Genomic DNA, 16,659 nt, shown 5'->3' with positions numbered 1-16,659 from the left:
GGATTGATTCTGAGAATTTCAGAATCGATCCTGAGCTTATTTTTAACCACAGTTGTGAGATGTGCTTATGGTGCGTGTACACCGGCACTGAGCAGAGCGAGCGTTTTAAATTCATTCATATGGAAGTTGAGCTTCCCTCTCGCGAACCTGAAAATGTTCAACTTCCATAGGAATTAACTGAATATGCTCGCTCTGCGCCAGTGGACACACATCTTCAGAAACAACCGTATTTTGCTTGGTTCGATTTCCTCTCATACACACACCACTCGAACCATCTATAAAAAAATCCTTCAAGACGTTTGGAAAAGCAAGAGCGAATTATGCGCGCCCATCGCGCTGGCATTTGAGTGGTTCATCATTACAAAGGATATGCGCTGTGAAAGAAACGAGCTTGCAGCTTGCGTTCTTGCCCGCCGGTAAGTCTATTTTCCTTACAAATGCTATACAAAGGCATCATTTAAGTTATTTGGATTGTTGTGGGCTTATATTTTATAAATATGAAACTCACTGACAGAATGCTGCTTTCAATGTCCATGTGCGCTTTGTGAAGGGCGCTTGGCAAAAGTGCCTGTGTGCGAGAAAGAGAAAAATCCATCAAAGCTTTTGAATGGAAAACATTCAGATACTCTTAAATATTGAAAGCACTCTTTGTTTATTGCTTGTAATGTTTTGTTGTTCCTCTTTATTATTATTTATTAGGCTACTTGCTTTTACGTTTTGAAGCTGTTTATAGCCTATATTTAAAAATCTTAACATACAATTTTATTCATTATTTTTTTAAACTAGTAATTATTTAAAAAGTAGTTATAATTACATAGACTATGTATTAAATAAAACAAGGTTACGAAACTAATTAATTAATAAGAAAAAAATTGTATCAATAATCGTTTTGTGACTCCCAGAATCGGAATCGGATCGTGAGGTGCCTAAAGATTCCCAACCCTAGTTACCGGGGTGCCGGTGATGTGATTATTTAATGAGAGACACCTGTGTACCACACTGGCCTTGCTCCGCTTCCAAGGCTCTCGGCCCCACCCCACTTGTTACAAAACTTTTAAGTTCTACTAACTTAACAAAATAAGTTAGTTTACTTAAATGTTTTGAATATTCTGAACTTATTGCGTTTAACAGTGCTCCTGTTCTGTCAACATTTTGTGCCAATGTAAGGTTATGTTTAGTCTTATGTAACTTTATTACTTTGAGTTTGATGAACTTAAACCATTTACGGCAATCGTTTTCCTCAAACCATTTAAGTAACGATATAGTTAGTTAGATTTGTTACCTGAATTCAAACTGAATTAATAAAATAAACTTAAAATCTTTAAGTTGAGTTTACTCTAATGATCGACTAAACCAACACTAAAATATAAATGAATTTAACTCAATGTATATGAGTTTACAGTACTCATACTTATTGGTTCCCTTTCGTGGGAACTATCGACGCTACGTCGAATGACGTGATGGGAGCCCTCTGCATTTTGTGTTCGTGAAGCACCTCTGTATCCAACCAATGAGGAAACGTGACGTCAGAGGCGGGTGACGTCACGGACCAGGAAACTATAAAGCATACCCAAAACAAAGAACGCTAGCTTCTGTTGTCTTCAGCAAGCGCTCTCTGTATCTTGTGTGTCTTATTTGGTGTTGTTTGTCTTATCACATATAAATAATCACAATCTCTTCGTCTGAGGACAAGAGTATCTCACACCAATCCATATATTTATATATAAAAAAGACACGTATTATGGCGATAAACAGCAGTGAAGTGGGAGTGAGTATGCCCAGGCAGCTCTCGAGGGAGCCGTCTGTGTGCACTGTAAAAACTCACTCTCAGAACACTGTGCTCCAGTGTTCCCCGCGGATCGGGTCCCGCTTCTGCTGAGGCAGGGTGGAGGCTCCGTTCGTGGGGTTCACAAATGGATCTGACAGAGGGGTTATAGACGGGCGCCGCCCTTTCTCTGCCTTCACCTGCCAGGTTCAGTGCCGTCTCCCAGGTGGAAGCACGCTCTGCGGTTTCTTCCCCCGGGTTGAGGCACCGATATATTCACATGTCCAGCTCTGAGGAGGTGCATATTGTGATATCGATCTGAGGATCGCCACCTCACAGTCACACACATATTGTGTTTCAAAATCACACGTTTATAACAAATCAATCGTGAACAGCAGTTTGATTTTTCCCCCTGTGCTACACTACAAAGCGAGTGGGGATACACACGATTTATGTGTCGTTTGCTGGGAGTGGAGCATGCACGTCAGCTCACAACTGACAGTGACAGTGTTCATTCATAAAAATGTCCCGAAGAAAAGTATGCACTAGCGGGAGTTTTGTAGCTCCACTCCTGTTGGCTTTATTCTCGAGGGAATAAAAGTCTAAGCTCGGATCTCGCGCCTGCCGAGGCAGCGTGTGGGTTGAGTTTTCATTAAAGAATATAGCTCAGATCTCGCGCGTGCCGAGGCAGCGCGTGGATTGGGTTTGCAAGAATGAATATATACGGCTCGGGTCTTGCGTTTGCCGAGGCTGCGCATGTATCACGTGTCCGTAATTATGCATGTGTGTGTGTATGTAGCCTATATATATGTATATATATGTATATATTAAGGGATCTAAGCAGACGGGAGTTTCCCTTTCTCTCTTTCCCTAAAATACCTTGCGAATTATTACGAGCTATAATTCTTTTTTGCATTCTAAATATATTCAGTCTGTTCAAAAAAAAAAAAAAATATATATATTTATATAAGAACTGGCTGCATTTAATTTGAGGATTAAATGAAATATTGAATACATTAAATTCTGAGGAATTTAAAAGAAAGTGTCGCCACCCTTGACACAGCCCAAATCTTTGTGGGGTAACACAGATCTGCGGACTGTAATTATCACCAAGAAGGCTTCGAAGAGGTCCTGATGCCAGTGGAGCGGGACATTGGAGGGCAGCCCCCTCCAGAGAGGGTTGGTTATTAAAATACTTGGTACCCATCCCTCTTTGGCGCCCTCAGGGGGCCGTTCTGCTAACCCTGCCACCCAGTGTGCTTCAGGGCGCAGCGGTCTCCACCGATCCTCCGAGGAGGGCCGGTCATCACTTGATTCGGCTGTTCCTTGCCGGTTCGCCACTTCAGGGCGCCGAGTCAAGTGCTCAAAAAACACCAGAGGCCAGTCTCGAGAGACTGGTTCCCTTTGTAAATAAGGCAGAATGGAAACTTCTCCCAAATATTTCAAAATGGGTGCTGCTCACAATAGAAAAGGGTTACAAATTCGTGTCTCGCCCGCCCCAGTTAAATGGGGTCCTTCCCACAGTGGTGGCCCCCGAGCAGTCTCTGGTAATGGAATAGGAGGTTATGACGCTCTTGTAAAAAGGAGCTATAGAAGGGGTTCTCCTCCCAGCAAGCTGTCAGGGTTTTACAACCTATACTTCATTGTTCCAAAGAAGGATGGAGGGTTATCCCACAGATCAGGTCCGAGGACTGGTTTGTTGTGACAGACCTGAAAGATGCTTACTTTCATGTATCCATCCATCCTTCTCACAGGAAGTTCCTCAGGTTTGCTTTCGGGGACAAAGCTTACCAATACAGGGTTCTTCCTTTCAGCCTATCATTATCACCCTGACGTTCAGGAAGTGCGTGGATGGAGCGCTGGCTCCATTGAGACTCCAGGGCATCCGCGTGCTGAACTATATCGACGGTTGGTTGATATTAGCTCAAACAGAACAGTTGCAGTTCAACATCGAGATGTTGTTCTGTTGCACATGAAAAAGCTTGGGCTGAGGCTCAATGCCAAAAAGAGTGTGCTGGTTCTGAGTCAGATTGCAAACTATCTAGGAGTAATCTGGGATTCTACCACGATGCAGGTGCGGCTATCTCCTGCTCGTGTGAATTCCATTCTCGGAGCCGTGAATTGGGTGAAGTTAGGCCAGTCACTCACTGTAAAACAGTTTCAGAGACTGTTGGCAGGGTCTGATGGCAGCTGCGTCCAACGTGATTACTATTGGCCTTCTGCACATGAGACCCTTACAGTGGAGGCTCAGGACCAAGGGGTTTTCCCTGAGGGGAAATCCTTTTTGCATGATCAAAGTCACGCGGCGATGCCTTCATGCTCTGGTCATGTGGAAGAAGCCTTGGTTCTTGTCCCAGGGACCCGTGCTGGGAACTCCTCGTCGTCGCGTAATGCTTACGACAGATGATTCCCTCACGGTCTGGGGAGGGGGGGTGATCATGAGTGGTCGCTCGGCTCAGGGTCTATGGGAGGACCATCAGCTCTCCTGGCACACAAATCGGCTGGAGATGATGGCGGTGTCTCTAGAACTGAAACTTCCTCCCAGACCTGAGGGGCCACCACGTGTTGGTCCGTACGGACAACACGACGGTGGTCTCTTATGATCAGTCACTCACTGTAAAACAGTTTCAGAGACTGTTGGGTCTTATGGCAGCTGCGTCCAACATGATAACTTTTGGCCTTCTGCACATGAGACTCCTACAGTGGTGGCTCAGGACCAAGGGGTTTTCTCCGAGGGGAAATCCTTTTCGCAAGATCAAAAGTCACGCGGCGATACCTTCGTGCTCTGGTCATGTGGAAAAAGCCTTGGTTCCTGTCCCAGAACCCATGTTGGGGACTTCTCGTCGTCGCGTAATGCTTACGACGGATGCTTCCCTCATGGGCTGGGGGGCGATCATGAGTGGTCGCTCAGCTCAGGGTCTCTGGGAGGACCATCAGTTCCTGGCACTTAAATCGGCTGGAAATGATGGCGGTATTTCTTGCAGTAAAATACTTCCTCCCAGACCTGAGGGCATTAAAATGTGGGAGCAGACACCCTGTCGAGGCAGGGGCCGAGGCCCAGGGAATGGAGGCTGCGTCTGTATGCATTTCCCTGTTCGCTCTGCTCCTGGGAGTTCTGGAGAAAGTACGCCAGGAAGGGGTCAGTCTAATATTGATAGCCCTGTACTGGCCAACCAAAATATGGTTCTTAGACCTAGTGTCACTTCTAGATGGCTCCCTGATGGAGCTTCCTCTCAGGCAGGACCTCCTGTCTCAAGCGGGTGGCATGATACATTTACATTTAGTCATTTAGCAGACGCTTTTATCCAAAGCGACTTACAAATGAGAGTAGTAGAATCAATTAAATCAACATGAGAACAACAGTATGTAAGTGCTGAGTGAAGTCACAGTTATGTCAGTAAAGTGCTCATAGCGAAATTTTTATTTTTATTTTTTATAATAAATAAATAAATACACAGATAGGAGAAGAATATTAGTCAAGGTAAGTGCTACTACTACTGGGTCAAGTGCTGACCAAAAAGATGCGTCTTTAGCATTTTTTTGAAAATGGCTAGAGACTCGGCTGCTCGGATAGATCAATTCATCCACGCCCAGAACTATGGAGACTGTGGGCCTGGCCTCTGAGGGGGCCAGGCTCATAAATGCTTCTCTCCCAACTGAGGTTGTGGAGACCATACTCCACTCCAGAGTTCCCTCCACTAGGAAGTGTATGCGGCCACTTTGGCCATACTCCTCTGGGGGATTCCTCGGTAGGTCGAGACACCCTTTTTTATACGCTTCCTCCGTGGTACTCTGAGGCCTTCAGTACGTACAAGGACTCCAGCCTGGGACTTGGCCGTGGTATTAGAAGGGTTAGCCGAGGCTCCCTCCGAACCAGTAGAGGAAGTTTCAGAGAAATTCCTCACCCTTAAAGACCATATTTCTATTGGCTATTTCATCTCTTAAAAGAATAGGAGATCTTCAAGCACTTTCAGCTGCTTCTTTGTGTTTGGAATTCGCACCTGGAATGGTCAAAGCGTTCCTGCACACTAGACCAGGCTATATGCCTAAGGTCCCCACCAACGTCCCAGGTTCCATCGTACTTCAGGCCTTCCATCTTCCTCCATTTACAACTTCGGATCAGGAGAAACTCAATCTGCTCTGCCCAGTGAGGGCTTTAGATGCATATGTCCACAGAGCTGTGGAGCAAAACAGATCAATTGTTTGTGTGTTTTATGGGTCTCATTAGAAAGGAGGTCCAGCATCTAAGCAGAGAATGAGCAAGTGGGTGGTCGAGGCTATCTCACTTGCTTATGAGGGGGCCAGACAGCCATCTCCATTAGCTGTCCGTGTTCACTCGACTAGGGGTATGGCGGTCTCAATGTCAGGAGTATCCATTAATGACATATGTGGTTCTGCTGGATGGTCATCCCAGCACACATTTATTGGTTTTACAACCTGGACGTAGGCTCCTCTCCAGGGTCCTCCGTTCTGTCTACAAGATAACAGACAGGTACTTGGTGATACGGCATAGTTGGGATAGCGTTCCCATCACGTCATTCGACGTAGCGTCGATAGTTCCCACGAAAGGGAACGTCTCGGATTACAGATGTAACCCTGTTCCCTGAGTAAGGGAACGAGACGCTACGTCACGTTGCCGTACCCCTGCCGTCACCCGCCTCTGACGTCACGTTTCCTCATTGGTTGGATACAGAGGTGCTTCACGAACACAAAATGCAGAGGGTTCCCATCACGTCATTCGACAGTGACAGTAAAGACATTTATAATGTTACAAAAGATTTCTATTTCAAATAAATTTCTATTCATCAAAGTATCCTGAAAAAAGAAATGCCTAACAGTTTCCAAAACTTAACTTTAAACATTTATAATAATAAGAAATGTTTCTTGAGCAGCGAATCAACATATTAGAATGATTTGTGCAAAAGTGCATTTTAAAACATTAAAATAGAGAAGTTATTTTAAATTTTAATTATATTACTGTTTTTACTGTATTTGTGATCCAGTAAATGCAGTCTTGTTGAGAATAAGAGAAGTCTTTCAAAAAATCTTACCGACCTTAAACTTGTGAAACGTAGTGTGCATTTATTTCCCCATTTCAGGCTGAAATTAACTTTCATACCTAACAAGGTGAAACTGCCTCTTAGCTCAGGGGTTTTCAACCTTTAAAGAAAAAAAGTGTCTCCATAAAGTCTCTCAACCAATACAAGGACAACCAGTATAAAAAGAGCTAGAATTTCTTAGTAAAACATTTTAATTAAAAACACTGATTTTGTGCAGTTTAGAGACAGAGACATAAAGCCAGTCTAGAGACCCCTTATATATAACCAACTACCTTCACCTGGGATATACATTTTCATTTTATACTTAGAGAATTTTCATTTCCTTTTGACAAAATACAGGTCTGGTGCTGAAGGCTGATTCACTGCCACCTGAAACAGCTGCTGTTGCTCTGACCTTGGGAGGCACAGTCACATCCAAGCTCCGATCTCTTGACTGAGACAGCTGATGGTGACGCCAGGGCCCCGGAGGCTGGCGTCACAAGGGCTTTTGTGGTGACTTACTCTCCCTGAAGGACATTTAGTAGGACGGTGACACACACCTCTAGTGTGGGATCTGGAAAAGCTGCGACTGCATTCTCAGTGAGGCGCTGACACAGATAGCGCTATCCCTAAATGACGATTAACACTGCTAATAGTGCTTCACACACTGGGAAATGAGCGCAGGAAGTCCCAAAACACAGTGAGACTGAACATCAGTGTAACGAGCAGCCGGAGAGGCTCCCGCTCATTAGCGATGGTTAAAAGCTTTCGGCTTCTCCACAGCAGCTGTGAGTCAGAGCTGCATCTGAAACAGCTCCACATGGTGTGCTGATCTACTGAAGATGTCCAGTATATTGAATTTTATTAAAAGTGGCAGGAAATCAGAGGTTTCGGTCAATTTTCGTCATCAGCAATTAAATGTACCACAATGAAACAGCCAGAAGCAACAATTGAATTTAAAAAGGATGCTGCAATAATTTCTTTGCTATATATAGAGAGACTTGTAGGTTGTAAGAACATTTTTGAGGAGCAACCCAGATCTTATTCATTGGTTTACATCCAAAAGTCTGACTCACCTTGCACACAAAACTTGAGCTCCTTGGCATCGGTGACAGTGCTGCCAGTCATTCTCTCTGGCACTTTCTTACTCATGCGATTGTAATTCCGTCTTTTCTTGGTCTCGCCCCACAGGTTGGAGCCCCCGTGCATGCTGGGAATATTGAGCACAGCGATACCCTCCAGAGACGTGCTGCTGAGATCCAAGATGATGCCATCACACTGGGACAGACAGAGAAAATGTTGAACATTTCTTGATGAAAACAGCATAAAGAAAAAAGATACAATTTGTCACTTATGCCCTTTTATGAAGTCCTATATGCTCACCATGGCTGCATTTATTTAATCAAAAATACAGTAAAAACAGTAATATTGTTAAAAATTACTACACTTTAAAATAACTATCATTCTATTTTAATATGTTTTAAAGGGTTAGTTCACTCACCCTCGTGTCATTCCACACCCGTAAGACCATCGTTCAAATTTGGAACACAAATTTAGATATTTTTGATGAAATCCGAGAGGTATATGACTCGTCCATAGACAGCAATATAATCACCACTTTCAAGGTCTAGAAAGGTACTAAAGACATTGTTAAAATGACTTTATTCAACAATACGTTGTTTACGTCCAGCGTTTCCAGGTTCTACATGAGAACGCCAACTTATTATTAGCTGGCACTTGTGTCAGTATCATATGCATGTGTCATGCTGCTAATGTATGCAGCTTTGGCCAATACTGAGCCGGGATTCGGACGTAAACACGGAAACCTTCACTGTGCTTACTGCATCACCTGCGTAAGGTTAATGACAGGGAAGAGAATAGATTGTTGAATAAAGTCGTTATTTTTGTTTTTGCTTACAAAAAGTATTCTTGTAACTTCATAAAATTAAGGTTGAACCACTGCAGTCACATCCACTGTTTTTACGATATCTTTAGTACCTTTCTGGACTTTGAAATTGATGATTATATTGCTGTCTAAGGACGAGTCATATACCTTTCAGATTTCATTAAAAATATCTTAATTTGTGTTCCAAAGTTCTTATGGGTGTGGAACGACATGAGGGTGAGTAATTAATGACAGAATTTTCATTTCTGGGTGAACTAACCCTTTAATAATCAATTTATTTCTGTGATGGCAAAGCTGAATTTTTAGCAATCATTGCTTCAGTCTTTAGTGTCACATGATCCTTCTGAAATCATTTTATTATGCTGATTTGCTGCTCAAGAAAGATTTCTCATCATTATCAATGCTGAAATCAGCTGTACTGCTCAATATTTTTGTGGAAACCCTGATACATTTTTTTCAGGATTCTTTGATGAATAGAAAGTTCAAAAGAACAGCATTTATTTGAAATAGAAATGTTTTTGTAACATTATAAATGCCTTTACTTTTGATCAATTTAATGAAAAATAACTAAATGACTGAATAAAAGTATTCATTTCCTTCCAAAAAAATTCTAACTGACCCCAAATTTTTGAACAGTAGTGTATACTGTATAAGAAAGAATAATAAAAGCACTTAAAGCATGATTATCTGTATCCATGTTCTTAAATATAGGGAGTGGTGCATCAATAACAATCACATTCCAGACACGAGAGATGTTAAAATGCCTGCCGGCGATCCCAAAATAGAAATGCTGTACAGTACTGTATGATGTCAGAGACCACCCTGAACCAAACCAAGGGCGTCAATACAGTGGAAAAGTACACAAACTTCAAAAGACGAACGCTGACATGTTTACGACATAATGAGATGCCTTGATCTGCGTGAGATCCCACACAGGAGTGGGAGGAAAAAAACAGCTATTCCTTTTCTAATGCAAATTCCTCAACTGCTAATGTTTTCATAGCTCTTTTAATTTCAAAACATTGTGAAACATCAGCCTCTTCGGTCTGAATCAAAGTCCTTTTAAAGCAAGTCAGTTCACTTGGCGGCCATGTTGATATTGCCCCCAGGCAGCTTTTTTTGTAGGTAATAAAAATTGAAGTACAGCTCTTGTACCAGAATGGAAAAAAATTAAATCTTGTTCATGCTTTAATAACAGCTATCAAATCAGTAATAAAATAACACAATTGTAAATTTGTCTCAAATCAAGCTATCAAAAAGACGATTGAAAGGCAATTTATGGTTTCTCCTATTCATTATAGTGGTTCATTTTACCCCTTTATAATGTCTATGCCTAAGATGTGATAAATGCTAAGTGTAAATAGCATATTTTCTTAGCGATAGATGCTATTTACACTAAATGCAAATAGCTGTAGATGTTATTTACAATAAGTGAAAATAGCAATAGATTCTATTTACAATTTGCAATGAGAGTAAACAGTAATTAGATGCTATCTATAATTTATATTGGCAGATACTATTTGCAACTCAGTATTTTTGTACATTAACAGGATGCAATAATATCATAGAGTGTAAATGATTATATTTATTAAAATTATTAAATGGATGCTGCCTTATTGGGAGAATAAAAACCCTCCCTACACCTTCCACCAACCCTACCCAAATAAACACTTTTAATATTATTAAACACTCATTCACTGTTTATTTCCACTTTTAGAACATTATTTTCATTTTTACTTAAAATAAATGTGAGCTTGGCAAAGGCAGATTCGAACCAACGTCGACCGCGTTAAAAGCCAGGTCTGCGAGCATTACTCGCTACTGCTTCGCCACTGAAGACGTTGACTTCTGTGCATCTTTTTTAAAACTTGAGTGGTCCAACCGAACATTGGTGGACGGAGCTTGTGTAAATAGCGTTTGCCAACAAGCTATTTGCACTTAGTGTAAATAGACACTCCAATATTATGTTAGTTTAAAACAGAAATAATTCTCATTGTCAATCACATCATGCATTATTCATCTAACCACAAGCACAAACTGGCCTGTGTGAAACTTTCACATGATGGGAACGCCGTCAACAGAGGTCGTTTGTCACTGTTTGCTTTCAGATAGACATTTGGACATGTTCCCTCAACATTGACTGCATAAGAGCTGGCTGAGGTTTAAAAGACTGTGAATGTGGCAGTATATAATTACAACATATAAGTAAAACAAGTAAAACAGGGCACTATTGATGGGCTAAATGTCCTGGACTCACCTCCACCTCAATGGTTTCGTTCAGCTTTTTACAAGTGGCTGAGATGGTCTCTGTGGTGCCAAATTCAAAGTACCACAACTTGTTTTTCATTCTGAAGAGAGAGAACAAAAATAGTTAAAAGCTAAACAAAGGATTTAAACAACAGTTTTCTCTGACATCTGAACATATTATTAAATGGAGACAATAATAATTAATATTCATGAATAATAATTACATTATGCATAAATAAGTAACGATTATCTTTTATGGTACTGAAAAATCAATAATCTATGTGATGAATTAATCAGTTGTACAGTATTTGTACAGTATTTAAGTCAAAACTGAAATGTTAACATGGCAAAAAGCAGTAAGGATCCTGACAAAAATGACACCTGTGAATATGAATGATTTTTAGACGACTTTAAAAGATTGACAAATAATTGACAAATTAGTAATAGTGCACAAGATTTAGAACTCAATATCACAAGCTCCGTCATAATGAACAGAAAAAAAAATGATGACTCAGTGTGCAGCTGTTCTATCATTGGAACAACAAACAAGTTTGCGTTTACACACCCCGATGTTAATGCTGGCGTGAAAATAAATATTATGGGATGAACAAAGCCTTGGGTTGTCAACGGATAAAACAGACAACCGCTCTCTGATCTAACTCTGTAAAAAAAAAAAAAAAAAAAAACTTAAAAGTACCTAATTTGCAACAACACATAACATGGATTTACAAAAATAGTGTTTCCGTTTAGTTTAGTAGCTGAATTATGATTTAAATCATCAAATATATAATTTAACTAGTCAAGGAAAGCATACTGAACTCTTTGACAGTAAATCTACAATTAATTTAAATAAATGCTCTTCTTTAGAACTTTTTATTCATCAAAGAATCATGACAAGTATCTCAGTTTAGACAAAAATATTAAGCAGCACAACTGTTTTCAACATTGACAATAATAAGAAAAATGTTTCTTGAACACCAAATCAGCATATTAGAATGATTTCTGAACTGATCATGTGACACTGAAGACTGGAGTAATGATGCTGAAAATTCAGCTTTGCCTTCACAGCAATAAATGACATTAAAATAGAACAGTAGTGAATGGTAATGAATTTGTTACTTAAATGGGTCTTACTCTGTCACAATAATAAGAATTGAACGAAAATTGAACGAAGTGTGCTTTAACACGACTCAGTCTGCCTCATCTTTGCTCACTCATATAGTTGGGGTTATAGTTAGGACCAGGGAGCCTTTGGGCCAGTTCATTTTGTCACCCTCTGCCCTTCCCCTGGCCTTCTGAAATATTGATACGCTACAAGGAAAGCCGAGGCAGACAGGTGTGAGAGGACATGAGTGACAGTGAACTTGGCCTCAGCTTCCATGGAGAAACCAGAGCCACCATCGGCAACCTGAGCACAATCTGACATTAATGCTGCCTGGGACACTGAGAGGAGCCAGCTGAGGACAACAGACGCTGCCAATATCACAGAAGGATATGAAAAATCTAAAATGAAGATCTTATGCTTCAGCTCAGTGCATATATGAGCTTAAAAAGAAAAGAAAAAAACAACTTCACAACACTGGGACCCTATCAAATCTCTCTCTGCTGTGAATGTTGCATTTTCACTTTGGTTATGAAACAGGGCAATTTACACTCATCAGATGGTGACAACCAGTGACAAGGCCCTGCAAAGGGGTGTTCTGCTGATAATGACAACACTATTGTTTGCATAATAGACAATATGCAATGGGGGCTTCTCCAGGCCCACAAGGGACGGACAGAGAGCAAACATCAGTGTCAACTATATAAGGCACGTAATCCACTGAGGATACAAGAACCAGAAACCAGAAGTCTAAGTGATGGATGACATAAGCTAATGTTGGCAACAAAAGTTGGCATCAAATTCATGTTTTTTTATGTTTGACAAATCAAGCTTGAGTAATTAATTATTATTACGCATGAATGTAAATTATGAAACATAAGTAGCAGTAAATTTTCTTTCTTTTTTTTCAAAAAAATGAATCAGACTTCCCAGTTGTTCATAAAACAGACATTTTAGGGTAGTGTGAGTGTTTGACTTTGTTTGCTCAGCTGTAATACAATACAGTAATGAAATACAATGTGACAAAAATAGTAAGTAGAGCTTTGTTTTGATATTTTGCTACTTGTTTGAAAAATTAGCTTGTAACTGGAAAAGCTACTCTGTTTTGAAAACAGATGAATCACTGTCACACTACTGAAAAATACTGTCGGTAGTGTTGCTACTGTTCCTTTAAAACTTCATTTTGTTGTCCTCTCCTTCAGTTAAACTCCAGCAACTTGCTACCTTCATTCTGTCAAATTAAGGGATTATGAGCAGTTTTGAGATCACAATTAGACCCGCATTGCGTTCTCAACAGGGTCAAGCTGCCTAACCTCATTAGCTAACTTCCATCTGAGAAGCTCTGAAAAAAAAACAAACAAAAAAAACAAGAAATCATGGGTTTCTCTTTCTACACCACCTCCAGTTGAAGTTAGAAAAGTTCTGTTAGCAGCCCACTGAAGGTAGCAAATCATCTTCTGAGGCCTGGAGGAATCTGTAGGGACAAAAGCTTCCAGCAGGATCATCTTAAGGTTAGTGTTTTCTGTGCTAGTCTGACAAAAGTGAGCATTCAAACTGCATCAAGATGGCAACTAGATTTAAAACGTGATGCTATACATGCTCTAGACTAGAGTTGTGCTTGAAATCTGGATCAGCACATAGAGATGTAGATGTTAAGGGTCAGCGAACCTTTGAATTTAACCAACACATTCCTCAAACACAATCACGTACCCTGCTGATCATCGGACTAAGATAACCATCTCTCATAATCCCTTCAGAGACTGATGACTTTTTGACCTGTGAGCTCGCTGCCCCTGTATCACTACGGCAATCAGTCACAACGCAGCTCAGTCCTTATCCTGCTGATCGTGACTCTGATACAGCCTTTGACTGACAGCTCAAATGGGAGTGATTTTAAAGATGGGGTGCTGTAGGGGGAGCAGGGCATTTGGGGGTTAAAGATAAGATGTGATGAACCTCTTGTGATGGGAACAAGAGAAGAAAGACTACAGTGTGAACATCTTTACTGTAATCTGGCAAGGCTGTGCATCACATCAGATGGATCAATGTGACTGCTTTCCATGAGAATACTCTAAACTCAGAACAGATTTGTGCAGTTGTGTCTTTCATTAGTTGTGTTGTCTCTGGAATGCACTTTGCATATATATATGTATATGTATATGTATATGTATGTATATATATATATATATATATATATATATATATATATATATATATATATATATATATATAAATAACAAATTTATTATTTAAACAATTTTTGAATTGCAATTTATTATATATATATATATATATATATATATATATATATATATATATATATATATATATATATATATATATATATATATATATTATATAATATTCTCTTATTCTATTTCTTGATCTGACAAGGCTTTTATGTAACAATCTCTGTGAACAATATTGTAAAATGTTTAATAAAAATAAAATTATCATTATTAACTATATTATTATTTTGATTTGACACCATCCAATAAAGATGATACAGTGCAAAATATAATAATAATAATAATAACTAATATTTAAATATTTACTTTTGAATTCCATCCATATTTACTTCTGAAAAGCACTTTGTAAACAATATTGTAAAAAAAATGGATGATGATAATAATAATAATAATAATAATAATTTATTATTATTATTATTATAATTATATCACACTTATATCACTTACTATTATTAATATGGTCACACTTCAGATTAGGGTACAATTCTCACTATTAACTATTAACTTTGACTTTTGCCTCAATAAACTCCTAATTACTGCTTATACTGCTTATAATTACTGCTGCTAATAGTTATTAAGATAGTTGTTCATTTAGGTTTTGGGGGTAAGATTAAGGGTGTAGAATATGGTCATGCAGAATAGGGCATTAATATGTGATTTCTAAGTATTAATAAACAGCCAATATCCTAGTAATATGCATGCTTTAAGCAAATAATTAATAGTGAGAATTGGACCCTCAACTAAAGTGTTACCATGATTATTATTATATCATTTATTTATTTTGTGTTGTGGCATCTTTATAGGTGGGGTCAAATGAACACTTCACAGCAGTTAGTTCAGCACATCTTCAGCTAGCTCTCTGACTCTATAGTCTGATTCCAGGTAGCTCATGCTCCTCCACAGCCTGCCTGTGACCTGCTCAACAGCAAGGGTGTGTGTGTGCATGTGTGTGGGGGAAGGAGGGTCAGGGCAGGGGGTACGTTCTGTCGGGCTGCTCTATTGGCAGTAGCCAGAGACAGTGAGGAAGGGAAGCATATATTTATCCCTCCCCACCACGGGCACGGAGCAGCAGGGAACAACAGGTTCCAGAACATAGCCACGCTGGGTTTCTGCTGAGCCCCGGCACACACACATATGTGCACGCGGAGGGATTTGCGCACACGCACACCCACGCACGCATACGGTCCTTGCACTAAAATACACAATGAACTGGCCAATGCATACACACACAGTACACAAACATCATTACTCACATAGACATATCCTAGTCACCTTCTTAGGGGTTATGAAACACATGCTCACATGCTGAGTAGACAGACGGCAGCTTGGGTCAGGACCATATTTGGCCTTTTCCTCTGTCGGTCACATGATAGGAAGAGGTGTTGTAACAGTACAGTTTCATCTCATGACATTTATTACCTTAATCAACAAATTGAAGAGAAAGTTGATTAGAGGCTGGTTGGGATAAATTCACGAAAGAAGTCTCCTTTTTATTCATTCAATCATATCTTAATTTCTATCTCTCTACTGTATAACAATGCAGGATTTATGTGCAACTTTAAACCAATGACATTAAATGATCAAAAACTCTGTTATAAAGAGTTTGATATATTTGAAAACTGAGAGAGGATTACAAAATGTTCGTTCTTACAGGGTTAGTTAACCCTAAAATGAAAGTTCTTCACAAAAGTGTCTTTCAGCTATACCTGCAAAAACTTAAAGGTGCCCTAGAACTTTTTTTTAAAAGATGTAATATAAGTCTAAGGTGTCCCCTGAATGTGTCTGTGAAGTTTCAGCTCAAAGTACCCCATAGATTTTTTTAAATTATTTTTTTAACTGCCTATTTTGGGGCATCATTATAAATTAGCCGATTCAGGGTACGCGGCCCCTTTAAATCTGGTGCTCCATGCCCCAAGAGCTCGCGCTTGCCTTAAACAACATAAAAAAGTTCAAACAGTTAATATAACCCTCAAAATGGATCTTTACAAAGTGTTCGTCATGCAGCATGTCTAATCGCTTAAGTACAGTGTTTATTTTGATGTTTACATTGATTCTGAATGAGTTTGAGGCTATGCTCTGTGGCTAACGGCTAATGCTACACTGTTGGAGAGATTTATAAAGAAGTTGCGTTTATGAATTATACAGACTGCAAGTGTTTAAAAATTAAAATATCGACGGCTCTTGTCTCCATGAATACAGTAAGAAACAATGGTAACTTTAACCATATTTAACAGTACATTAGCAACACGCTAACGAAACATTTAGAAAGACAATTTACAAATATCACTAAAAATATCATGTTATCATGGATCATGTCAGTTATTATTGCTCCATCTGCCATTTTTTCGCTA

General features: G+C 39.7%; 1 protein-coding gene across 7 annotated transcripts in view; it reads right to left on the bottom strand.

Annotated features, from left to right (window-relative positions):
* LOC137035353 (diacylglycerol kinase beta-like) overlaps positions 1 to 16,659 on the bottom strand; it is a 126,194-nt gene that overhangs the window by 31,027 nt on the left and 78,508 nt on the right. For 6 of the 7 annotated variants that reach the window (XR_010897057.1, XM_067408535.1, XM_067408536.1 and 3 more), the window contains 2 exons: positions 10,968 to 11,058; positions 7,881 to 8,082 (listed from right to left, as the gene is read on the bottom strand). Coding sequence is in view for 6 of the 7 variants with exons in the window: in XM_067408535.1 (XP_067264636.1) it covers positions 7,881 to 8,082; positions 10,968 to 11,058 (293 nt within the window). In the remaining variant the exon portion in view is untranslated. Of the gene's footprint in view, positions 1 to 6,884; positions 6,926 to 7,880; positions 8,083 to 10,967; positions 11,059 to 16,659 lie in introns of all 7 variants that reach the window. The other variant, XM_067408537.1, reaches the window with a different exon arrangement.

The sequence above is a fragment of the Chanodichthys erythropterus genome, chromosome 14, assembly GCF_024489055.1.
Source record: "Chanodichthys erythropterus isolate Z2021 chromosome 14, ASM2448905v1, whole genome shotgun sequence".
Lineage (NCBI taxonomy): Eukaryota > Metazoa > Chordata > Actinopteri > Cypriniformes > Xenocyprididae > Chanodichthys > Chanodichthys erythropterus.
This window is presented reverse-complemented; position numbering and strand designations above follow the sequence as displayed.